Source organism: Chaetura pelagica, unplaced genomic scaffold, assembly GCF_000747805.2.
Source record: "Chaetura pelagica isolate M959 unplaced genomic scaffold, ChaPel_1.0 scaffold104, whole genome shotgun sequence".
Taxonomy (NCBI): domain Eukaryota; kingdom Metazoa; phylum Chordata; class Aves; order Apodiformes; family Apodidae; genus Chaetura; species Chaetura pelagica.
Genome location: NW_009953786.1, coordinates 1,740,961 through 1,768,096, shown reverse-complemented (window position 1 = coordinate 1,768,096; position 27,136 = coordinate 1,740,961). Strand labels below are relative to the sequence as shown.

The 27,136-nt window shown below is 38.3% G+C and overlaps 1 protein-coding gene across 1 annotated transcript in view; it reads right to left on the bottom strand.

Annotated features, from left to right (window-relative positions):
- CDH6 (cadherin 6, type 2, K-cadherin (fetal kidney)) overlaps nt 1–20,386 on the bottom strand; it is a 47,570-nt gene extending 27,184 nt beyond the window's left edge. The window contains exon 1 of the mRNA XM_010000890.1: nt 20,027–20,386. Coding sequence (XP_009999192.1) covers nt 20,027–20,257 — 231 coding nt within the window. The 5' untranslated portion in view covers nt 20,258–20,386. The remainder of the gene's footprint in view (nt 1–20,026) is intronic.
- Nucleotides 20,387–27,136: the final 6,750 nt, after the last annotated feature.

Here is a 27,136-nt window from a genome sequence, read left to right as displayed (position 1 = left end):
TTTTTTTTTTTTCCTTAAGTGTCAATTTATCTTGGAAGCAATATTTTGTTTGTGTGACCTATATGAAGGGGTAAATTGCTACTGCAATCATGTTTAAAAAAATAAAAATGGGAATAAAATTAAAGGAGAAAAAAATGGTTCCAATTGAAGCCAGGAGAAGGGCCAGGAGGCAAGATGCACTAAAATACAGTTTTGTATAGAAAACTTAATATCGTAGTTAGGTTATTTTGATTAAATGATTTGTAATAACAAACTCCCTTTCCTTTTCAGTTGAAGTTATTTTTCACTACCCAGACACCTTATTATAAAGGAAGTTTTCTGTGATTAGATATGTGTAAAAATTATAATGTGGATGCTTTTAGCAGGACCGACCCTAGCCAAGACAAGATATTCTAATTTTGGTCTGTGTGCTAAACTCTGTTGCAAAAGAGTATCTATTATCCTCTGCATAAAGTTGGTCAGATAAATGAGTTATGGCAGGTAGTCATGAAATAGAGTAGAAGTGTCTTGGGATACAGTGCTCATTATCTGAGCTGTATCACAGTACCATTCTGCAAGACAAAGTTACTTTAGCCAGAGTTTCAGGATTCTATGTAAAAGTAGATCTTTTTTTATTTCTATAGGAACTTAGGGTTATTCAATGGCATTCATTTCAATTGGTGACTGAGCTGAGCAATGCCCCAAAGGTAAGCAAAATTGTGGAGAAGTGTGTCTATGCAATAAAAAGTAAATGCACCAGCAATTGCACTATATTAATATAATAATAAATTGATTCTTTCAGAATCTAATCTAGACACTTTCGTGAAATTGTCCATCAATCACTGGCTAAGGCTGAGGATGAATGGCAAATTAAATATTTTACTATGCCATAGGCATACTTTTACTCATTCTATTTTAATGCCACTATTAAGTGAACTATCTGGTTTTCTTTTAATGACTTACAGTCAGATAAAAACTGCCCAGCCTCTGTCTTTCTTCTGCACCCTCCCAAAAAATGTCCTGGACCAAAACATTCAAATTACAGATGTCTGAAAACAGGCAAGTCTCCACACCTCCAGGAAGAGGTGTTCAAAGTGCATCCAATACTTCAGCATTATCTGCCTGTATTTGACGTTCTTCTTGTTTGTTTGTTTTTTAATTCAGTACAATCTGGAGTAGCCGCCTCCTCCACAGTGTCTCTGGCAGAGACCCCCTAAAGAGTTGAGAGCAGTAGCAATGGGGTATCTTCAGCACAAAAAACCTGAAAAGGTAAAGTGAAAGCTGTGCTCAAAGTATTTGTACTGGGAGCACTTTTAAAAAAATTTCTCGAGTGAATATATTTACAGCACTTCTGTTCATCTCCAATAGATAGTACTGCTTCACTTTAAAACAACACTCCAGAAGAATTTTACCTGGGTTATAGAAATTGAGTTTGATTAAAGCTACACACACAGGAATTACTTCATCATAGAAGAAATTAGAAGAATTTCAGGGTGTCTTTCATGGTGTTTTACAATAAGACTATAAACTAAGATGGCATGAAAACAGCATATCCAATTAACATTAAGTTGTACAACTCGTTTTTGTCCTTCTCTGATATTATAAAGTCATGACCTATACTCCAAAATGTTGGCAGCATTTAAAAAATAAGCAGTGAAAATGTTTTTGAACAGAGGTTAGGGATGGGCCCCTGGGTTGGACAGAGAAGGATCTGGTAGCCAGGGTATGTCCCACCAGATGGTGGCACAGGAGCTGCCTCAGCTGAGGGCATGGAGCACCTCCCTTGGGATGGGGACAGGCCAAGGTCAGGTCAGGAGGTGGGCCTGCCAGTGAGCTTGGCTCAGCAGGGCCCATGGCTGGGCAGGGCTGTGGGGAGATGGAGACCAGCCCTGCTGTGGCTTCTCTGGGGCAGGAGCCTGACATTGCATCCTGGGGTGTGCACAGGTGGGAGCAGCTCTGAGCCTGGGCAGTGACAGTCAGGGCTGGCAGAACCTCAGGGCAATTTTCTAGCCATGCTACATTCACCTTGGTTTGAAACTGTATGAAACAGCAGTACCAAAACTGTGTAATGAAAGTGTAGATCTCATATCTTTTAATAGGCTGAAGCTAAGTGCTAACTTTTTTAGTGTGTTTAAGTGGAGAGAGAAGCAGCTTTCTAGCACACATATTTGTAACAAGATTGTACTAAAAATGTACTTTTATAACTGATAATCAAATCCCAAAAAAATTGAAATTGCAAGCTATGGATATTCTCCAGAATTAACTACATCCCTCTTCTGCCATGCTCTGTAACACTGATTTAAAGAGCATAGTTAAACTTGTTTATGAAGTGGCTTTAGGTTATGCGAGATGGTTGTAAATTGTAGTTTAACTCCCACTAATGTCATGTTGCTGGTTGTGATACCTGGTAATTTGATGGGTGAGATGTTTTTCCATTCACCCTGCAGACCAAGTTTGGTTTCTTGCTGTGAATATAGCGCCCTACTTGCTAGATTTCAGAGCCATTACTGAAGCTCTGCAAAGATTAAAGTCAAATGACCTTGGGATGTACACACTGAACCATCAACTTGCAATTATCCAGATATAAGCTGCCTATTGCATTTTCCTATTTGTTTGTATTATAAGAAGAACTTGCTATTCTGTGGTTTCTGTGGTCACATTTTTTGTCTTCTAACACAGTAACGGACACCAATTATTAAAATAGTAAGTAGGCAGTTGGTAGATAGCTAACAAAAAGAATCATGGGTTTACTCTTGGCAGTATTCATAGCACATGATTTCACTCCAAACGGAATAGGTCTGAACAGCAGAGTCCAGTCTAGTAATGAACAAATTCAATCACCTGTATTGCTTGAGGTTACACAGTGCATTACTAAAGCATTCAGAAAAACTAAAGCACTCAAAATGAAACTGCAAATACTATAATATTGCACACAGTTTCTGTTGCAGAATAATAACAACCTTGCACTGCTCCCTGTCTCTTCTGGTGCTCTGAATCCCTGTATTATCAACCAGCTTCCTCAATATCATAATCAACAGCACCAATGTAATAAAATAATTAGCACCAATTTTTTTGCTTCACTCAGTGACTATGTGTAGAAGGTAAATGGCATGATTTTTGCACATTAAGCAATAAGTATTTTTGTATATTTTGCTGAAGTCTAATTATAGACTCCTTTCTAATGTACAAAAAAGTACTCCCAAAACACTGTGTTCCATGTACCTACACATGCATTATATCATGTATCATCAGGGAAAATACCTACACAAATTATTGATTTCAGGCCATAAAAGATCCTTTCTGCATAAAAGATATTCCACAAGGTCCAGCATCACCAGAAACGACATATTTCCCGTGGATGTGTGTGCCATATTCTATGGCTTCAATTGTGCCAAGCTTTGGTTCCTATCATAATCCAAATAACCTCTCTATCTGACTCATCTCTGAGGCAGTGTCCTGCTTTCATTCATATCACTTATCTCACTGCATGGTTTTTTTTTTATACTTTGTGCTGCCTGTATCCTTGAAACCTCTTGAGTGCACTACTTCTTGTGTTCCCTAATTACTGGCTGAAGAAGAGACTGCAGTTGGTGGTGACTTATATGTGTATTTATGGAACAGCCAGCTGACAGTCAAGGCACAATGTTGGTTTATTTGCCTTATGCAGCCACTGTTCTTCCAAACTATGTATGACATTAATTACTTTTGACATCTTTATTCCTCTATAAAACTTAATTGAAAGTGGTTAATGGACTTAACTATTTTAGTGACCAATGCAGAGAGATAGAGGCTAAAGCACTGAAGCTATTTATCTGCTGAGGTCAGAGATCTAGAAGGTTATGTCAGGACTTAGATATCTACACTTAGGGACTGCTATTTCAAAAATTTATCTTAAATTACTGTTAAAAATGGCAGGATAGATGCTGTAAAAGAATTTGGAAGACAATAGGAGAGAGGTGCTACAGTGTTTCCAAATTTTCTTGGTGTTCAGAGAAACTAGAAGAGGTAATTCCTTTACATTCTTAGATTATATGAAGATTATATGAAGGTTTTTACTCTGCATCATCAAAAAAGCTGGAGAGCCAGAGTTTGAAGTACAATTCAAGAACTGTAATTTTCAAAGAAATTATAACAAAGAAAAAATATTTGACAAGGTTGCAAAAGAAATGCAAACAGATTGACCCCCAACGGATCCCAGCACCATGATTCCAGATGTACAACTGTCAGAAACAGCACTTCCATATAGGGGCTTAATTTAGGCTACTACAACAGGGGCTTAGAGTAGATTCCTGCTTTTTTATGTCTTCTATTAACCCAAGATCTGCTGTCCTAACTAATCAACAGTTTTCATAGTTCACTTTCTTGACCTGACATGCCATGCTTTGTAGAATACTTAAATTAGTAAGTAATTAGTTTATTATAGTAACTATAGTTGCTATACTATAGTTAATAAATTAAACCTAAGTATGGTTCCGTGTAACTGCTTCCTGACTGTTCATTAATGCAGGTTTAACTTGGTTACTTCCCACCATTACTAGTGAAGGAGAAGCTGCATCTGGTACGAAATCACTGCTCTGGTGACTAGAAAGAATCTTGTTTCTCAGATCGGATGTGCTGTTCTTGTACCTAGAATTATTTTCCTGTTTTAAAAGCTTCCTCCTACATACATACATTCTTCCTCCTCCAACATTTATAGATAATTATCCCACATGCTCATTATTTTTCTTTGCTAGGCTACAAGCCTATATACAGTCTTTGCTTGCAAAATAGGCACTTCAAAGTCCTCAGATGGAATCCTGTTTACAATCCCAGTCCCTCGTTTTCAAGTAATGTGGATTCCGAAAAGAGCCAGTGAAGAAAAGGCCAGATATAAAAGGTTGATGATCCTAATAATTTTTCTTGCTACATTTCTATTGGCCGTCCTTCTGTATGGATGGACACACATCTTTTGAACAAAGACTGTTCTATAAAAGTTTGTATAGCAGCACCAGAAATACTTTAAATCCTGGCTCGTTCAGCTGTGGAATTTTATTAATATAAAACTACATAACAGTCTGTGGTTTTATATAGAGTTCATGTCTCCAGGCTACTTTTTTACAGAAAACCGTATCATCCCTGATTGTGTGGAACCAGGTAGATTAGAAGAAAAACTCAGCACAAATTGAAATAATTTTTAAAAATTATAAAGGATGTAAGGATCCAATATTTGAACTATTAAAATGTAAATCCAGTGTTTTGACAAAATAATCACCTCAGTGTATAATAGGCAAAGGGTAAAACAATAATGCCCACTAAGTGCCTGCTTTAACCTAAGTACTGGCTCTTAGCTCTCACCCTGAGGTTTTTCCACACAAAAAAAAGGCATGAGGTTCAATGAGGAAAAAAAAATAAAAATGTTCCCACTGCAAAAGGGTAAAAAAGCTAGATGTCAGATAGAAAGGTACAGTAACAGCTCTATCATTTGTAAAAAAAATAGATTGTTCTGATATCAAGAACTGCAGGATTTAAAAAAAATCCCCAAACCTATAAAAAGAACCACTAGGATGATGCTATCTTTATTTCTTGAGACTATCAAAATGTTAGTGAACTTTCTCATTCACTCTCAAAAGTGTTCCAGTCTATCCCTGTAAATGAATTACACTAGGAGAAGCAAAAGACAGTTTTGTGCTGCTGAACAACTTCAGAAAATGAATGGATCAAAAAGCAGGAAGTGCATTTCAAGGCATTAGGAAGAAATACTTCAGTGTGAAGGTGGTGAGACACTGGAGCAGGTTACCCAGGGAAATTGTGGCTGCTCCCTCCCTGGAAGTGTTCAAGCCCAGGCTGGATGGGGCTTGGAGCAACCTGGGCTAGTGGGAGATGTCCCTTCCCATGTAGAGGGGTTTGAACTAGATGATCTTTAAGGTTCCTTCCAACCCAAATAATTCTATGATTTTAACTGTATGAAGCTAAGATTAAACATCCATACTCTGGTGACTCACACCTTTATTACACACCCTTCAAAATCACAAATGGATTTTCTCAGCTGAAGTGCAAACATGCTGCCACAGCTAATCAGCTTTGCAAAAAAATCAATTTGAAAGTGTCAATCCTTTCAGCATTGCCTAAGTCCTATCAACTCTTTTCCTTCTTGGGTTCCCCAGCTGCTGCTCTTCATTGTATTTAAACAGGCACAATAACACAAGAGCTTTTGTCCTGCACTGCAGTACCTCAAACTAGAAAAATCCCTTACTCTGTTGGCCCTTCTCTCTGGAGCAACTTCTTACCAGATCTTAATAATTTCATTTAGCAAATAGCAAAACTTTAAAAGAGGTAAAAGGTGCCTCCATGTTCTCCTGAGAGAACACTCAGCTCTTTTGTGGTAATGCAGTTTTGTTTGTTGTTCCTTCTGTTTTCTCTAAGCACAATTATAGCAGCAATTTACCAAGTTTTGCCTTTACAGAGACAAACGGGTCTTTATAAGACTTTGTTGTCAAGTCTGACCATATATACGGGCCCTTGAATGTCGTGTTCTTTTATCGAACTTCTTGCTTTTCTTTGAACTACTGTATAACAGTGTGAAAGATAGCCAATTGTTCTTTTAGACTCTTAAGGAACTCAAAATAGTTCAGCCTGTGAGTAATAACTAACCTCTCACTTAAAAATAAACAAATAAATAAATAAAAAATCCCTGATTATAAACTCTGGCTTCATTATGCCTTTGTCTGAAGGACTGAAGAGCCCCCTTCAGCAAAACAGTACTGATGGTAACAAAAGAGATTGTTCAGACTTCTGGAATTACCCTCAAAAAAGCTGGAGATCTAGTTGTTCTCTTAAGGGAGGCTGGGCAGTTTAAAAAACTGCTTTATGCTTTTTGGTCCATCTGTTTAAGCATCTGACATTTCTTTGTCACACTGACCATAGTCCATATTTGCCAGTGTTTTTTAACTGTGTGGTAGTGTCGTACCAAAACAGTACCTGGCAAACATAAGGACTGGTTTTAATTGAAGCATCAGCATTCACATGCTAAAAAGCATCAGGGCCCAGACTTGTCATACACTAGCTCAGGTACTAAGAAAACCCTCTTACATTAACAGCTGAGCAGAAGATTAAGAGAGCTTAGAATTATTTTCTTACCTGGTGTATGTATTTCAATGATCAGGAATTAAAATTCAAGCCTTTGGATTCTTGAAAGCCATAAAGAGCTGTGCAAGTAATTTGGTTTTAGGGGACAGACTTTCTCATCACTGCAAATTTACCACCATAACTGAATAGTCAACCTCAAGTCAAACTCAAGTGTGGGTCTTAAAGACTAAATGGGAATATTAGTTTGAGGCATCACTGATTAATTCCTTGGTATAAATAAAAATACAAATATGGAGTGAAACATTGAAGTGTGACTCTGACAAAACACAAGATAGGAAAGGTAAAGATAGGTATGTAGCCACAAATACAGGACTGGCAGGTTTTAATATTGTTTCTGTCACAGTGTTCCTGTCTGATCTTAGACAGATCACTATTTGATGCTTCTACATTCTCCCTGAAGTAAAATGTGGGTTGTTAACTATGTCCAGTTCTGTATGTAATGATTATAACATGATTTGAGAGCCTTGGGTGTAATTTGTTCTGTGTTAGTGTGTGGAGAGACTGAGGATTGTTTAACCAAAGATGAGCAATACTGTGACTTTGCTGTAGCCTGCTGCATTTAGAGGGTGGGGGGATGGCTTGTTCCTAATTCAGCTGCAATGGCAGAAAATCCAATGTCTCTCAGGAGATTGCTATTATCCACCAGCTGAAGGTTACTGTCATCACAGGTAAGCCAAGGGATGGGGTCCTTAGGGGAGTTTCTGCACTCTGGGGCTGTCTGTATTAGCTCAAATAACATTTTGAGGTATCTTAAGACTTTGTGGTGAAGTGAAAAGGAATATCTGTCCTTTCATTTTACTGAGTGAGCTGTGGGGTTACAGAAAATTAAGTGTCTAAATTGCAGTGCCTTTCAATGGGAGTACAGTGAGTCCTTAAAGGAATGTGTGCCTCCCTCAGAAATCTATTCCTTAAACCCCCATTTTTCAATAAGTATTGTTCATACAATTCAAAAGCACCAACTTTTGTTACAGCTTTTTTCCAAGTCAGAGCAAAATAGCTCCTACATCCTTTTATATCTAAAAGACAGGTATGTGCACAGCAAAAGGCACCTACAACACAGTTTATGTACTTCCAATGTTTAAGCTTACTAATTAATATATAAACTATATACCATTTCCCTTTATTTGCAAGAAAAAATACTGATTAAGCCAAAAGGCCCAGATACATATCTTATCTTTAAAAAATTTCACAGCAAAATAATCCCAACATATGAGTGTTTTTTTGTACTCAGCCACTTTATGGCAGAAGTGTTTTTGGGTTTGATATAAATATTTTTAAGTTAGTTTGAAGGACTTTGACTGACTATAATGGCAGTTCTGTCCTGTACTGCATTACTCAACCAAAAAAGGGAACTCAGATAGTAGCAGATGACAGTAGGTATTCTACTGAAATTAGGAGATAATACTTTTTTTCAGAAAAAAGTGCATTCAGCAAACATGCCCTTCAATAATGATTTTGTTTGAGTGTATGTTCCTTAATCTCTAAATTATGTGTTGTGTGTATTTAGTGAAATCAGTCTGTATTATATAGCCAGCTTTGATTGCCTTTAATTCTCAGGGAATTCACCCAGGGACAACTGCTTACTCTTGATCTGTGGTCAAAATTATTGATTTCATCACTGAGAAAATGTTTTCTTTGGACTCATGAACTTTCAAAAAGGCCTCAAAATTATATGGTAGGCAAATACAGCATCTTCAGTAAGCTATATGAACAAGCACATTTCTAATTCAGTGCAAACATCTATTTCCTGTGTCAGTAGGGATGAATATATCTCAAAGATGATCTAATGAAAAAAAACACAAAACAAACCAAAAACACCCTTTGGCCTAACATCCAGAAATGTTTTTTACTGGGATAGAGTTGAATAAAACATCAGGCTTCTTCAGTAAGTAACAGCTCCTGACTACTCCCTGATGGATGTGCTTGAAAGAAAATGCTCATCCTTTGCTTACTGACAAAGGTGACCCTTTAGTATTTTAAGCACTTGATGCTGACAATCAAATCCTGAAATATGTGTATGAATTTTATATGCTATATAAAATGTGTGTGGCAGGGAGGAAAGCAGGGAGGATATAGACAAACACTAAAACAAATGAGAACCCACATTCAGATTTAAATGAAGACTTAACAAGAAGGAAATTAATTCATATCCTCAGGTTTAGTTGATAATCTATTTAATCTCTCTGCATTTTAATCTGTTTGCACTCCTGGATCACCTAGTTCAACAGTTCAGAAACTAGGGAAAAGTATCTCCATACTACCATGTTCCAAACTTTGTTTCTAAACAAAATTTGTGCCATGTAAACAGATAATTAAGGATTTGTGTAAGACAGCAGGTACAATCTAAAGTGCTGTACATTTACATCTCAACAGGACCCTCTTGAGGAAGGCTGCTTGCTTAGGAATTTGTGTATAGGAAACCATGGCCAAGGCTGCAATCCAGTAGGTTGTTCTTTCACAATCCTCAAAGTGTATTAGTCAGGATGTGATGGGATAGCTCACATGACTTGAAAGCCAAAACAGAAGGATATAGGCCCTTTAGAAAGGCCAGGCCAGGAAGACAAGGAGGTGAATTAGCAAAAGATCAGCTCAAGTAGATGGAGCTTTGCTTTGGAACAGGTGAAAAATCAACCAAGTGATTGTGAATAAGAGGCCAGACCAACACAAGATATCACAATAGGCATCTGTTACAGTCTGTGTGCTCAAAGAGATTAAGCAGATGAAGTCTTCTTCAGACAGATGAAGGAAACCCTGTGGTTGCAGGCCATAGTACTCACAGGTACCTTAATCATTCAGATGTTTGCTGGAAGGGCAATATGTCTGTGTGCAAGCAATTTAGGTTTATGCATATCATAAGACAATTTCTTGACCCAGGTGATTGATGAGTTGACCAGAGGATGCATTATGTTGAACCCATACTCATTAATAAAGAAGAACTGCTCAGAGATGTGAAAGTTCAATTTGCCAACAGTCCTCAAAGATCCCTGAGCCTAGCAGAAAATTCTGATGGAGCGAAGCATTATCCACAGCAGACAAAAAACCAATACATTACTAGCCTTTTAAATAAATTGGACAAACTCAGTTCCATAGGACAACTTTTGATGCATCTGAAAATGTTGATGAAATTTATTTTTTTTTCTGTAATATCTGAAAAGCCATAGTGATTGAGGAAGGTTCTTAAAACTGAAATAGAGAAAGTAACACCCATTCTATAGAAGGGCAAGAAAAGAATCTGGGAACTAGAGGACTGGCCAGCTACACTTCAGTTCCAGGGAGGTTTATAAAGCAAATCCACTTGGAGGCTAAATCCAGGTTCAAGAAGAAAAAGGAGGTGATTTGAAACATGTAGCATGTATTTAGTAGTGGAAAATCATGCTTAACTAACCACATTGTCTTCCATAAAGGCAGAGATGGTACAGTGGACAAGTAGAGAGCAGTGGCCATTGCATGGCTTTAGCAAGACCAGTCTCCCATAATATCCTGATAGGCAAATCAGTGTGATATGGACTGAAAAAATGTCCAATAAGCGGTGTGAAAAATGGACTCTATAGCCAAGCTTAAAGTGTTGTTATCTGTAGTATGAAGTCTAACGGGTGGGTGATTTCTAGTGATGTTTCTCAGGGGCTGATACTAGGGATCAGTGCTGACTAATGTGTTTATTAATGACTAAAATAATGTAATTCATCCTCAGTGGTTTTGCAAATCATACAAATATTGAGGTTGCTTGGGAGAAGCATTCTCAATATTGAGTAGGTAGAGCTGCTATCTGGAAGGACTTCAACAGCCTGGAGAAACAGACTGATGCACGCATCATGAAGTTCAGAACAGGCAAATATGAAGTCCTTCATCTATGCTGGAATAATTCCTTGCAGCAGTGCAGGCTGGATAGAAAACAGTTTTGCACTGAAGTATCTGGACGTTCCAGTAGACAAGAAATTGAACATGTATCAGCAGTGTGAGAAAGCCAACTGGTTTGTTTCAGCAAAAGTATAGCCTGTTGATTGAGGGTCTTGATCACTCAGAGTTGTGGGAACAGAGCTGGAGTATTGCATCTAGTTTTGTCCCTCCTCTGCACAAGAAAGACATTAACACATTGCAATGAATGTATAGAAGGGTCACTGAGAATGTTAGAGGGACTGGAGCATCTGATGCATGAGGAGAGGAGAGAGAAATTGTTTTATTTAGAATTGAGAAGAGAAGGTTTATTATTTACAGTTAACTAATGTGAGAGTGTAGAGAAGGTAGAGGTAAAGAAGGCAGTAGTAGGATGAGAGGCAATAGACACAAGTTGCAATGAGGGAAGTTCTGATTAGTTATTAGGAGGAAAAAAAAAAGAAAGGAAAGATGCTTAAGGAGTGAGAGAAGTGCCAGAGAAGCTGTGGAATCTCCATCCTTGGATATACATAAAACTTGACCAGACACTGAGCAACCTGCTCTAATTGGACCTGCTCTGAGCAAAGGTTATACCAGAAAGCCTCTAGGGGTTTCTTCCAGCTTTGATTATTCCATGATTCTATCTGGCAGGAGTGATATTCAATCCCAGGCTTAGGTAAGAGCTCAAAATCCAACCCTGCCTGTCTAGGAAGGTGGATTCATTTTGAATTGAAATCCTGGAATTCTTTTGGTGAGAATATTTGTGTCTACAGTCTCCCAATTATATCCTATCTATTATTAATGAAAAAAAAAATAATTCTCTCTGAAGAACATATAATTGGGGTGATCATATCAGTCGAAATAATCTAAAAGGAATTTTTCATAAAATATTTTCTGTGGGTATAATAATAGGTATTTGCATGAGCTGGGTTTATCAGGTGAATGGTGTAGACCCTGACAGGCCTTGTGATTTGGAAATAGCATGAGGCTCAAGCTCACACCAGTTTACAATTACCATGGATATACACACAAGAGTTTTCATCCATAAGGCATTAACTCTATTCCCTATGTGTACAGAACATTCTGTGAGGAATTTTAACAGTTGTAAACAGTGTTAACTCTGCTTTAAGCAACTGACCTCAGATGTGTAACACCACAGAAAGAGCATGGAGTGGAAAGAAGCTATGAATGCTCTGACACCTCTGTTTGCATGCCCTTTAATTCATCTACCCGTGCCCCAGTGAGCCTGACTGCAAGGGCAGCTAGGTAGGAGGAAGCATATCATAGAGCCAAAGGTACAGTTATATTGTTTGGTTCTGTCTTTTAGAGGAGAACTTAACCTTTCATTGATGATAACATGATGCTAAACATGGAAGTTACAGCAATGTCTTGGCTTCACTTGATGTTATAGTACGGGCATGAAGATATAGCATGGGCAAAGCTGACAAACGTGCTAAAGATGGCTGAAAGATTGTTTTGTCACCTTGTGCGGAGCACTAAAACCTTCTTTGTTAAAACAGACATCTAGGGGTGAAATACCGCTTGGAGACAAAGTAAGAAATAGCGCCAGATAAGAGATATTCTTATACAGAGAGGCTGCTTCAGCTGAGCTCTTTGGGAGCCCTGCTCTGTATATGCAAGTTGAGGGTGAAAGACTGCCATCTTCTTTGTGTGATAAGACTCCAAAAGCAACAAGTCTGAAAACAGTGGGAATAATAGTTGTAGCAGTAACCTTTGTTGATCTGTTTCCTTTTTCTTTAATGTACAGATTTAACTTCCAGTTCACTCAGTGTTTTATTTCTTTCAATTTTTATTTTATTTTTGTGAAAGAAAGGATTGATATTTTTCCTTCGTCCTTTCCTTCCAGAGGGTGATTCTTCCCTTTCCTTCATCTGCCACCTCACACTTTCACAATAACTACAAGCTTCAATGAATCCTGAAGTACTTGTAAGTGCATGCTGAGGTTTGTTTCACCCCATTAATGGTGAAAGCAAGTCACAGTCTGCATTAGTGCATAGGGATCAGCAATAGCTATTCACATCACAACACATTTTCAGTTTGTGTTTTGAAACATTACACTGACTGACCACATCTCTCAGTCTGCTGTTATCCCACTGTGAACCTGTGTTCACCAGTGAGGGAAATAGCAGCAAAACAAAAGGGAGTCACAGGCAATATGAGTTTCATTTAATAAAAAGCTTTCGCTGAGCTTTATGGTTTAATATTTTTGGTCAGCCAACGGTAAACAACAAATGGTGGAAAAACAATGGTTCTTTGTCTGGAGCCTGAAAGAGAGATTTTATTTTTTTTTACTGTTGCTAGCCTGCAAGTACTGTATTAATGACACTGAAGCTTTATAGCGAGGACTTTGCTGTGCTATACAGACAAATAAGAGAATGGTATTCACAGCTCCAAAGACTGGTGATTTCAAGTAACCCAAAATAAACCCTGAAATTCACCTGCAGTCTGTCCTTGAGGAGGAAGTTTAGTATGTTCAACTGTTTTTCTATAGCTAGAAGTCTAGAGGCACACAATTCATGAAGAGATGCAGATGGCTAACAAGAGTAAGACAAGATGATCTGTGAAAAGATGTGGCCCAAAATATAAGCACTGGTATGAGCAGGTCATTTGCATATGGAAAACAAAATTGTTTAGTTCAGGGCACAAAAAAATTAAAAATAGGAATTAAGAGAAGTACTGGCTTGAAGTTCCCAGGATTTGCTTGCTTCTCTGAGTGAAATGGGAAGAAAGGGAGGAGGTTATGTACCATTACACTGTAAGTACCACCATGTGCCATAATGTAGGAAATATGGCATGTTAGAAACAGATGGTTGTAAGGCTCTTATCTTGTGTAATATATCTAGATAAAATTATGATGCCAAGTAGATTCACAATTATAATGATCGTAAACATTATCCAGGCTATATTTCCTGCCTTTTCATTTTCTGAATATCATTCTTGCCCATCTCACCTATTTGTCATTATCTTCTTTCTTAGCTTCCATATGACAGTTTAAAATCTGCAAGTTCTTTCCAGATTGTCGTGCTGGGCCTCTAACCTCTCAACTGTCCCTCATTTCAGAGTTATCTTTATTCCACAGAGACCGAGAGTAGAGGGAACTTCTATCAGTGCCAGTAAATCTTTCAAAGAGGAATATAAGACAAGTGTGTGTATGTGTGTGCAATTCAATATAGGAATGAAGGGCAGTTGGGAAAGTCAACTGGTAGAACATAAAACATGAATGATGGATGAGGAATAAAGGAAGTGCAGATGCGCCACGGCATTTGTTCTGCCTTTTAAGGGAATGACAACTATTCATTCAGCCTATTGACATGAGAGGCAGGTGACCTAATCAATTAAACAGGAGGGGGGGGCAGGGGGGAAGGGGATAAAGACTGAGGGTTAAATTTTTTTTTTTTTTCATTTTTTAAAAAACCCTCATTTTAGAAATTTCTGACTTTTAGCTGCGCTGAAGGTCACTTAGCCTCCCTGTACATCAATTTCCTCATGTGTAATAGGCTGTTCTTAATGCTTCTTTCACCACAGAGTTAAGCGTATAATTGCAATTAATAAACATTAGTGCACATAAAGTGCCCTATGACTTTCCACTCAGGAGCAAGGGCGGGAGTGCTACAAATGGCCCACAACAGCCCCATGCCCTGCTCAGAGAGAAGTTCCTCCGCAGAGAGTAGTGCAGGCAGAAGTTAGTGCTCCCTGAGGACCACAGCACCCTCACACAGGTGGTGTGCTGGCTGGAGTGAGGCTAAATCTGGAAAGGTGAAAAACTTTAGTCTACCTGCTTCTGCATGGTGAAGGGTGTGGAGGTCCTCTGAGGGGCACAAAGTGCACATTTATATGTGGAAGAAGACTGTTGAGGACTTGCCAGGGACAGGGATCCAGCCCAGAATCTTGTGTACACTGTGGGCTGTGCTGCAACCCATAGAGCACCTCAGACTGACTGATCCAACCTAGAGATGACTGATAACTGTCTTCAGTTTTGCAGTGAGCCACTTCAAGCACAGGAATTGTTCAAGACTGAGAGGTGACTCAAAGACTTAAAGCCTGGCTCGTAGGCTGCCACTTCTCCTGGAAGCAGAGTGCATAATCCAGATGCAGAGAAATGATATTCTGAGAATCAAAACAGATTCAAAACTGTTTTGCATAGACTCCCTAAATACACAGAAGTTACAAGGGGAACTTTTAATTTTGCGCCTTGTAAAGATAACAAATAGCCACTGTGTTTGGAGCAGTAAACTGAAAGCATCAGGTGTATATCATAGTGCAAGTTACAAGGTAAAGAAAACAAACACAACTGTTTACCAACAGACTTGCATGAAGGATTTTTAACATCAGATGGAAAGAATAATTTTAGTGTCACTTTTCACATCTTTCTTTTTTGGGGACGAAAAATGTTGATAAGCACAGAATGCTAGTGTACTAAAGATCTGAGAGAAAGCAGAGCTTTCTCTTGGTAGATATCATGTCATCCAATTAAGATATGATACCTTTTAGTCAATTACTGCCTCAAATGCTGAAAATGCATGGAATGTATTATATCACAAAATTTTACTTTGTTTACATAGCCCCTTGTGTGTGCTCATAGCCAGGTATTTTTGTTTCAGTATATGACTTAGTCTCACTACTTGTGATGGTTTGGAGAGATTCTACCTCTTGTTTGCTTTGCTACTGGTGAAATGCACTGCAAAGAATGGTTCTGCTTGCCTTCAGGATAGTTATAGCCAGAAATAAAATCCACCAGCAAAAAGAAAAACTATACGAAAACTACACAGTGGTACCATTTAGTTCATCACCTCCTCCTCCAAAGCAGAACCAAGAGTACCTTAAACCATTCCTGACAGGGAAATTTATGTTTCCCAGTGGTTCTTCCAACACCAAACAAAAGGATTCTGGTTTTGCCTACAGTAATGCAGTATCCTTTCTGCTTTGGCAGGCCATGCATCAGCAGGACTTGGACTTTATCTTCCTTGAAAAATGGAGTTGTCAGTGGAGGATGATTATTTATGATGGGTTGTACAGGTAGTAAAATCAGATGGCTTCCAGGCAAGCATACTGCTTGAACTATATGAACATCAATAAGAAAAAGCAAAAATGAAAATTGTGTCTGGAAGTTTCCTTTTAGTGCCAGAGTGTGACAATACCATTCCACAGTTGTGCAGGTTGTTACCAGGAAAGCAAGTTGCTCTTTTCCACTGCAGGCTGCCAGAAGTTGTTTCTGAGTTAATGAGTAAGATTTAAGACTTGTTCACATCTTTCATTAGTCTAAAAGAAAGAGGCATCCTATCCTTTAATGTAGCAATGATTTGTAGGTTTGTGCTCTGGCAAGACCACTCAGTGATGGATGATAGTACATGGATGTTATGTAGCCAATGGGACAGCCATGCAAAAACATTAAGTGGATCCAAATGGTAATTATACCTTTGAGTATAATCTTGGAACAGGGCAGGGTTTTTTTAACTTTTTTACCTAGGAATATCTGAAGACCTCTAGGGAACCTTCCATGTATTTTTATATACAGCTACACTGCCACTTTAAGACTGTGCTCAGTTGCCACAGGTACAACTAGATCTCTTTTAAAACCCAACTCATATGTTGCAGATTTTGGCTAGGTAGTAGTACTGGGCACTTCTCTACTTTGATGCTCATGTAATCTTTTTATTTTATTTTGGGATTGAATCCCTGCCAAGTGCCATAATTTCTGAACCAGAAGAAAAGATATCTTCAGGTTAAAATGTCAGTGTGCCTATCAATCACACTTCAGTGAATTGCTGTAGTTCAAAAGTTATTCAGCAGTGCAATTAATAATTCCAGACTGCAACTTTTCTGCAAGGTCTTTATATTATTACGTCTGAGACTAACCAAGACTGGAAATGTGAATTTCTGCTCTTTTCAAAAGGCTTAAATTCATGAATATACAGGTATGAAATTCAGGAATACAAGAACTGGATAATGAAATGGTGGATCTGGTGTCAGAGCAACAGCATACAGTCAACTTGTACTGAATACACTGGGAGCTTCTTATTGGCAGCTGCATGTGATCACACTGTGATACAGCAGCATTTTTGGGCTGACAGTAAAGTGTGTTGCCTGCAATCTCAGGGAGCACTTTTCAATAGCTGAAGGTACCCATGGGTACCAAAAAAGGGCTGCTTTGTATTATGTATGCTAAACCAATTATCTCTTAATGGATGGAAAGCATTTGGATATAAAGTATACAGATTTTGGAGAACAGTAGTGCTCTGGTCCATGACTTGGATGATGTATCAGTGTTTTTCAGCACTGTACTGAGCTCTGTCTGCAGACAGATTACCTTTCATTTTTATTATCTCAAACATGAATACATTCACCTTCACTTTTCCTCTGAAACTGTTGTGATAGAAATGTGTTTTTTGTAGTATAAACAGTAAAAATATTTTACAACTGCAATTTGAGAAGTTAGAGAAATAATCCTGTTAGAATATTTCATAACATACTTTTTATATCTCAAATTTTGATATAGAAGCTTGAATTAAATAGGTGTTAACAAATGAAAAGACAAAAGTACAACCCGCTGGAGTAAAACATTATTTTTCCTTGCAGTTTATATGGAATATTTTTTATATGTAATTATTATGTTAATACCTACCGGCTTTAATCACTAACACCAAAAAAACCCAGAATATCCAGGTCTGACTTCTTTTACTGTCAGACAATTCCCTTTACATACATATATTGCTATTGTTTTAAAAAAAAAATCCTGTTTGCATTTCTTGATGCTATAAGAGAATGAAAATACTATAACCGAATATTCTTACAATTTTCAGTTCATATTTAAGGTTAACAGTCTTCTGAGAAAAAATATGCTTCATAAACGTGTTCATTATCCTCATTTGCCCACACCAATCAAGTTTAATTGCTCAGTTAAATTGCCTTGTTACCTCTATTTGTAGACATTGAGCTGTTTCTATCATTTATCCTCACACCAATAGTCAACTTTCTCTAATAAGAAACGGCTGCTCTTTCATGCCTCGTGGCTAATTGTTCAATTACCAGGGTGTGAACACTTCTGGCATTTGAAAGACATGTGAAAGGCCACTTATGAACAGCTCAGGGACACAGAATCAATGACATTTATACATTATGTGTCATTTCTATGCTTTGTAATAGTAAGTGTATTAAAGTACTGATAGGCAGAAGAACCATTTATAAAAATAACATCCACTATTTTATTTTTTTTTTCTCTCTCAATGTCTGCAGTTCAAACTTCCTTGGTTTTCTGATCCAATTAAATCACTTTTTAACTGTCTCTCAGCAAACTCATCCTGCAGGAATATTCACTCCTCCATCAGTCCCTCTAAAGCAAATAGCTTCTGTTCAAATTCTGCAGTGGAGAGAATGGGGGACTTGGGACTGAGCAGGTTTTATGTCAAAATTCACAGTGAAAATGACAGGTTGTAGGACTTGCCGCAGCAACACATGCTTTGTCTTTGAAGAAAGAGATCCCCATTACCTTTACCTCCTGAGTATATGGTGGAAAAGAGGAGTGTGTGGAGGACTGCTGTCTTTCAGTGTTTTGTGGTGTTTGTTTTTTTTTTTCCTTGACTCTGTTTCTTACTTGTTGGGTTTTTTTTCCTTTCACTGTCTCGTGTTTTTCATTTGTGCTCTCTTTAGGTAACCTTTTTCTCCCAACTCGATCCTCTACCTCTATTTTATGTCCTTTTCCCCTCCTCTTGCTTTTTCTTTGTAAAGTTTCCTCTCCTTCCACCTCTGTCCTTCCGTCTTACTCTCTTCGGGCTTTTTTTCTTACCCTGTAATCTTCCTTCTCTACTTCTCTCTGAGGACCCTCTGCCTTTGGCTTTTTCCTGTAGATTGTGCTCAATGGTACCCTTTCATGAATGCTGATTATCCTGGTAAGGGCTCTATGAGTATTACACCAGCTGAGTAGCTCCTCATTTGAATCATACCTTGCAGCCAGTTAGTAGGAAAGGAGTGTCACATCCAATTTGACTGACAGTTGATTGTCAGGCAAGAAAGGCAGCCACCACCCCTCATGGGAATGATCAGAAGCTTGCAGAAGGAGATAAAATTTCAAACCACTATGATCTACAGCCTTTACTAAGAGGCTTGAGAAATCAAACTAGGCAGCCACAATCCCATTTTAGTTTGGAAAACTAAGCTGTATTGTTTCTGCTTTGAATGTCATCATCAGTACCATCATTTCTCAGTTGTGTGAGAGAGTCTTCAACAGACTGTGGCACCTTGGGCAGTGTAGACTCTCTCTATACTTACCACAGGTGCATTAGCTCCACGATTCACATAACAGAGGTGGATATTTTCAGAGTTAATTTGTGATTGCTTATTTTATTGTTATTTTCTACCAATTCTTTTCTGTTAGCATGTTTTGAGCTTAGAAATTTTCAGCTGCCTGTTGCTTCTTAGCATATAAGCACACTGTACTTCGACTGCTGGCTTCGGGTATTACAGTCATTTCACAGAGTCCTCAGTGGCATCACAAAACCTCATGGCTGCAGCTTTGTTGTGTGCAGTGGGGAATGAAAAGGGAAATGGTTGCCCTTTGCTGATGAGAGAAAGTCCTCACCAAAATATGAGTACTGTGAATCCTAAATATCTTGGACTAAAATCTCTTCCCATTGATATAGTTTGATTCTAGCAAAATTAATGAACACGAGCAAAAATGTATATTATCATTTCAAGCTAAAAATCTGGCCTAGACAACCCTAGAATTAAGCTTCATTATCTCCAGAAAAAAAAAGAAAAGGGGGGGGGGGTGGGGGGAGGAGGGAAGGGGGGGGGAATATTTAACATAATTGTCCATGATTAGCCATGGGACTTGCTGTTTCAATGAGGAACTTCCTGTTACAATTTGAAGCTGAAGTGTACTAACTGTTCCACTGAATAACTCCTCAAAGGAAGCTGGGCAGACAGGAAGGTAAACTAAAAGTTTTTGCAGGCATTGTTCTTACCTACTTGCTATTGCTGGTTTTGCAGTGCTTCTAAAATCAAAACATAGATATGTATGAAAGAATCTTACCTTGCCAACATATTGGTAGTCAGTTCCTGTGTATTCCTCCAATAAAAAGAACTGATTCCACATCCAGCTCCTTTTGGAACGATGGAGGTCTCGCCTGCTGTTTCCAGACAATACTAAAACCTTTTCCTTTTCTGGAAAGCCACTAGTCCTTTTAGATAACGGAGTTAAGAAACTTTGGTGGGGCTGACCAGCCCAAAACAGCAGCCAGAAGCAATGGTAAGGTCTCATCATGACAGTTCAAGAAGGTCTGAAGAATGACTTTTTTTCTTGTCCCCAAACTAACCTACGTTACCACACTGAATCCAATCTCATGCCGTCTTCTGTCTTTAAATAGTCTTTGCCATTTCAAAGGATCTCTGAAAAGAAAAATAACAACTTTTAAAGCATTTCCAAAGGTACTTAACATTAATCACTACAGCAAATAAATCAAGAAATAGAAGAGTAGTAGTGTTTGTTGAAAAGCTGGGCTGTATTTGGTTCAAAACATTGCAAGTGGTCCTTCAAATAATCCCAATTAATCTCTCTCTCATTGAGTAGGAGGAAGGGGTCCTGATGTTTGGGTTTGTGGGGTTTTTTTACCCACCTTTAACTCTACTTCCATTCATTGACAAAGGCAAACCAAGTGTTTCTCTTTTTACTGCCTGGAATTTGGGATGTAACTGCTTAGTTGCTGACTGGGGATTTTGATGAGGTTACCTTATTACATTGAAGAAGGGCTAGTGAGAGTGCACACTGTCATCCCAGGAGGCATTCTGTTGCTATAGTTATAGACTGCAGAGCCTGGACACAGAAAACACCAGGAATTTTCCCTGACTTGTAAGAGAGTTTTGCCTTTGACTTCATTTAGGAAGGGTCAGGTAAACAGGTTAGTGAAATAGATGTCCGTATTTGTCAGTATCTCCCACATCCTAGACCACTTTGATACTGTGTAGAAAGTTAAATGGACATTTTGGTTCTCTCGGTTGCCTACTGTCAAAGTTTTGTATCGAGTTTTGGATTTTTAAATACATAGTTACATGTGTAAATGTTTTCATTAATAATTCAAGAAATAATAACCATCATAATAAAATCAGCTAGTTAATCTCTATCTTTGGGTTTGTGCTAGCTGTTTCTTCCTTCTATTAGTACAAAATACCTGTGTGCTCACAAAATAACTATGAAAATGATCCCTGTCTCTGAAACTGTGTGATTTTCTTTATGAAAAAAGCTATACATATAGTACTAAAGTGTAGCATGGACAGATCTTCTGTTTTTAGAAAAGTTGAAAGCTGTTATTTGGGAAGAAAAATTATACTAAGTGTTTCAGATAACTAGTAATGAAAAATGCCTAATGAACAGATTTGGAATATTATATAATCTGAGGAAATCAGAGTTGACAGAAACCTTCCACAGCATCTTTTTCATAAAGACTTTGTTAAATTTTTAGTCCAAACAAATTCATACTCTTAGAGAAGGATAATTTGATTAATTTTCATTTCGTTTTGCACAGATGCTCCTTGGAAAAGTTTTTTTTTTAATATCCTGAACAAAATCCCATAAATCATTCTTAACCAGCTAAAATTCAACACAGCAGCTCTCAATATTTGTAAATAACGATTGTGGAATGACAGTCTGACTATACCAAATTGAAAAGAGGGGTTTTTTTGCTTGTTTTAATTTATAAGCATTTCACACAGTAGGAGTTGAATCATATCAAAGTTTTTTTTTTTAATATCCTGAACAAAATCCCATAAATCATTCTTAACCAGCTAAAATTCAACACAGCAGCTCTCAATATTTGTAAATAACGATTGTGGAATGACAGTCTGACTATACCAAATTGAAAAGAGGGGTTTTTTTGCTTGTTTTAATTTATAAGCATTTCACACAGTAGGAGTTGAATCATATCAAAGGCAATTTTTTTCCCCATTGTGTGTATTTGTTTTTTTAAAGGTGTAAATGAGGCAAGATTTAACCTTTGAGCTACTCTGATGGAGTTAAAGCATTTACAATGCCTTGGGTTAGCCACTCTTCTGCTTGTCATTGCTCTTTGCAATAAATTGTATAAAATAACCTCAAGTCTCTTACAGTTCCTCTTAAGTAATTTTCTACAAGGAAATACCACTTAGCTTTTAGATGGATAGCTGGTAATGGAACAGGACTGTTCAAACAATATTGTTTTACTGTTTCACAAGGTAAAATACCATAAAAGGTAACTTCTGGATGAGAATGAATCAGTGTTTTAGCATTTAGAGTAAGAATGGAAAAGGTACAATGATTTCTGAAGTACTCTACTTTCCTCCAGATAAGAGGGAAGGTATTTAGTTAGCTCTCATTAATGCCAGCGAACTTTCTGTAGGTGGAACCAACTCTGTTCTACAGGTCATGGGAGCTGTGTCCAGGTAAAGTTTTGAGTGTTGCAAGATTGTCACAGACACATGCACACATGCATATATATACATACACAGACACACACAGATACAAAAGCAAGAACATGCCTAGTGGCCACCACAAGAAATCCTTCATAGAGGAAAAAGAGAAAAAGCCAGTGTGACTAAGGTTTACAATGTGTTCAATAACTGCCCTCAGTGTGATTCATGGAGCATGGGCTAAATAAATGTGCAGGTTGCTAGAGGGGAACATGGGCAGATTCAGGCAGCAGGCTAGAGAGAGCTGTGGAGACTTTTAACTCTCTCCCAGTTTTTATAGTCTCTCTTATTCTCCTCCTGTACCCTTCAGACTTGTGTAAGGTCTTGTGCTTTACAGCTCTGCCAACATCCACTTCTCTAACCTCTGGCTCTGTGAGGAGTCTGTTCTGGTGGGCAGCTTCCCTGATGTGATACGAAAGGGGAGATTATGTCTCATGCAATATTTTTTACTTCCAATTTTTTGCCAGGTTGCTTTGCAGGGAGGTGAGTTCATGAGTGCTCTGGGCAGTGGCAGCCCTGCCGAGCTGCTATGCCAGAGTGTGCCCAGCATGACCTGTGCTCGGAGGGGGATGTGAAAAAGCAGATCAGACAGTACCTCTGGCTGTGCACATGTGCCTCATCATACGAGGGGGGCAGGCTCTGAGGTAGGGAGCTCAGCATATGAGCAAGCCTATTATTTTGCTATTAGTGTGGTCTGTGTGGATTGCTGAGGCGTGAGGGAGTGACTATCATGACTTGACAGGCTCCCCCAGTGCTTGTCTCATTAGCCTTGCAGCCAAATCCTACAGTGGGGCTCCATACCTCTGCTCCTGCATGTAACATTTCCTGAGCAGTGCTGCCTGGAGCAGCATTACCTGGACAGGATTTGTGCCAGCCTTTTAAGGGATCAGTCCTTCAAATGCCAATTGCCAGGGAAAAATCATTCCTGCAGGGGAATTTTCTGCATTTGAAGCCAGCTATATTTTATAGCTCTGATGTCACGGGAGAGGTTTTATAGTGGCTTATGGTGAAATATAGCTCATAAGAATGATATCATAGCTGCGAAATATAGCCTTTTACTCTTCTCCGTAGAGATGTGTCCAAAATACTGAAATAAGGGCATGATCCTGTAATGTCCTTCTTGACTGGGTAGTCTTCATGAAACAGCAGAGCTGCTAAGTCCCAGCAGCTTCCCTGTGAGTGGCAAGAGAGGAGTCAAACCTTTGCAGACCTTGGCTGCAAGGCTGTCTTTGCCCTAGGTGCCGATAACTGGTTTATGGGTCATAGTGATAAATCCAGTTGAGTGAATAAGAAGGACAGGAGCTTTATACTTTGAGCTGATCATTTAGTAAAGAGCAAACTCCTGTGGCTCTTAAATGCCATATTGTGCTCCAATCCCTATGTGTCATGATCCAGTGAGGTCTCTGCAATGTAATAGTTTTTATTGTATCACCTCCTTTCTTTATTTTGCAAATAAGTCATTCACCAGGGATATTTTATTTTCTTTAAATGGGGATGTGCAAATATAACTTATGGGACCTTTGGATGTGGCCTAAAATGTTTTCTTCACAAAGGCAGATAGTAAGACGAAAGGGATGCTTTAAACATGGCATTTTTCTCAACCATCAGGTGGTCAGCTGGTTAATCAGCTCTTCAGAGTGAAAAATGATCTTACTGTTTAACAGCCTGAGACAACCGGCTTAGCTCTGTGAGGTCAAATATATAGCAAATTGGGGCTATATACAGGAGAAGAAGGAAACTGCACACCCATATTAAAAAAAAGGAATAAAAAATCCCAGTCTAACTCTAGGTATGATGATTGCTAACATAAAAAGCAATGTCACTTGCAGTCACAGAGCTGTCTTCCTTGTGACAAGTTGCAGATTTAAAGTTTATGTTCATGCCTCTTTGAAGGATGAAAACCTCAGACAATTGCTTAATCACTATAAATATCAACTTCAAAATTATTTCCCCTAGGTGATGATATTCACAGCCAACCTTTTTTAGTTACCCTCTCCCCCAGTATCTCATTAATGTAGGTAATGTCTTAATGCCACGGATGTGACAATTCAGTTTAAATTTACATCATTTCAGAGAAATAATTATTTCAACTACAAACCAAAGAGGAAATGTGTCTGTTGGAGTCACTTCTGCGCATCAGGCAGCTCTGCCCTAAAGGTGCCTTTCTGGCACAGTGACCGACAGGTGCCGGTTCTTAACACGAGGAATCCCAAAGAGATTCCATCTCTGCTCCCACTCATCACTCTGGGATGTGTTGCTCTTCCCAGCTTGTGGTTAAATAAACCAGATTATCAAAGTGCCTTCCTGTAAGAGCCATCAGGAAAGAGAGGAAAAACATTTTTCTTCATTCCTTTCTGTTCAGCCCCATAGTACTCCCACCTCACCAGGCTCTCAAAGGAATATGCTTTATAAAATGTCCTAGACTGTGAACTTGAGCATCATTTCTTTTCAGATCCCATGCAATTAATTATGTTTCTATATGTATTATACATCTTGGGCATTATGGGCTGTTGATTGTTAGATTTTTAAATAGCCTCTAAATATGCCAACAACATCAGTGTCTATAAAGTTTCTGACATAACCTTTATTCAAACAGAAGTGCCAGTATAAAAGATCTTTTATTCCCTAGTCATCTAGGTACAGTTTCATTGTTTGAGGGTTGGGTACAAAGCTTCACACATAAGGATGAAGGTCTAGGAGCACGCTGGGATGAACATTAATTGTATTTTCAAGAATTGATAATGTACTATTATTCTCACAGTGAGACTGAGGAGATGAAAGTTAATAGATGATGTGGCATAGTGATTTAAGAAGCTGTACATGGGAAATGTTACTGATATACCCTGGAGGACTGTAACATAAAAATTCAGCTAACAGGAATAGCTAGTTTCAGGGTTTGTTTGGATTTAGTTTTGGTTTTTTTTTGCTTTTGTTTTGTTTGTTTGTTTGTTTTAATTTGGTTGGGGTTTTTTTGTTTGTGTGTGTTTGGGTTTTTGTTTGGTTTTGGTTTTGATTTTTTGTTTTGTTTTTCATTTATATGACACAATAAACTGCTTCCATCTCCACAGAGATTGCTTATGTTCTTGATGAAAAGTGCACAAGAGCAGAGAATGGGTCATGGTCTTTCATGCTAGTAGATCACGCTATTACTCCCCCCAAAACAGATTTGATTCATGTTGATGCTGGAAAGATGCAGACTAGTTAGGTACTGGCTTCATCAACAGACATATTTTATGAAGTGTCTATCATCACCTTTGTAAAAAAGGCAGGATCCTGCCTGGAAGCTTTAATTTATATTTTGTTTTGTAGAAGATGTGGGGATGCACTAAACGTATTTGGGTATCACGTCTTTTAGATGCTAACCCAGCCAGCACCAACTGAGCTTGCCAGGCAAACTGACCCTGCTTGAGTCCCAAACAATTATACAGGGCAAACTGCAAGCCACAGTAACTGGGCTGCAGGCTTCAGCTTCACAGTTTCCCCATGGAGGAGAGTCAGTTGTCAATCTCTTAGCCAGACCATGCAGTGAGACATACTCTCCATGATCCTGCTAGAAGGACTAGCTCAGACCTCGGGTGCAAGTGTTGAACATATCAAGCCTGAGAGAGAGAAAGACATCAACACTTGGTTGTCAAAGCCCAAGAAATGATAGGTGAGGAAAGCATTAACGGGGGAGGAGGCTTAATGCCAAATAGCAAGTCCTGTGTTTGCTGCAAGGTGTGACAGTCTGTGGTAAGGAATGAGGCATACTAGGTAAGGATCTGGTGATTATTTGCTTGGGTTTTACCTTCCTGCAAAGCCGTGCCAAAGAAGCAAAGTCCAAGTCCCTAAGAGAACTTGGATGACCCAGAGGAACCAGGACCCTAGGCTATCTCTTATGTTGTCCTCACAAACGTGAACTATGTGGTTCTGCTACCCCACAGGCAAGACTGCAAGGAAAGCATTAAGGCTGTAAGGAAAATCTGCAAAAAAATTACTTTTTTCATCATGAGGGTGGAAGGTTAAAATAGCAATAACTGCCCAAATATATATCAGCTAGCTTCAAAAAATAGAGGCTTCCAAATTTATCATATTCAATTATTTTTAGTGTCATATTAATATGTTTTAGTGTATCACATTGATAGATTTTCATATATAGCAAAGAATCCCTTACTAGATATTTCCATATGCTCAGAAGTTGTAACATTGCAGACTTGTCCATAATTGTCTTGGATTTAGAATCCAGACACTGAATTTGAGCTTACTTTATCATTATGTCTCCCTTAGAACCAGTCATATCTGAAAGTTTCCATCTAATAATTTTCTCAAGTGTGAATTAGATTTTGCATCTCTGAAATACAAATTCTTCTTCTTGCTTCATTGTCCATGAGGCATTTATTTGTAAATATCAGTCATAAATAGAAAAAAAATAAGGCAATGTTTTAGTGTAAAGATAGCTGATGAAATTTTAATCTTCTGATGTTCACTTTTTTTTATATCTTTGTTATATAAACTCATATACTCTAGCAGTCATTCCTGTAAATACATTTCTGAAATAAAAAACCAGAACAGAGCCAAGTGAGAATTCAAACTGAAAGACTTGTGGTTTTAAACTAGAAGTACTTTCTGAAGCCATCAAGTACACAATGTAATCGCAGCCAGTAGTAGTTGATTATAGTGTCTTTCAAAGTAATTTTTTTATTCAGTTTGCTAAGCCGGGAAA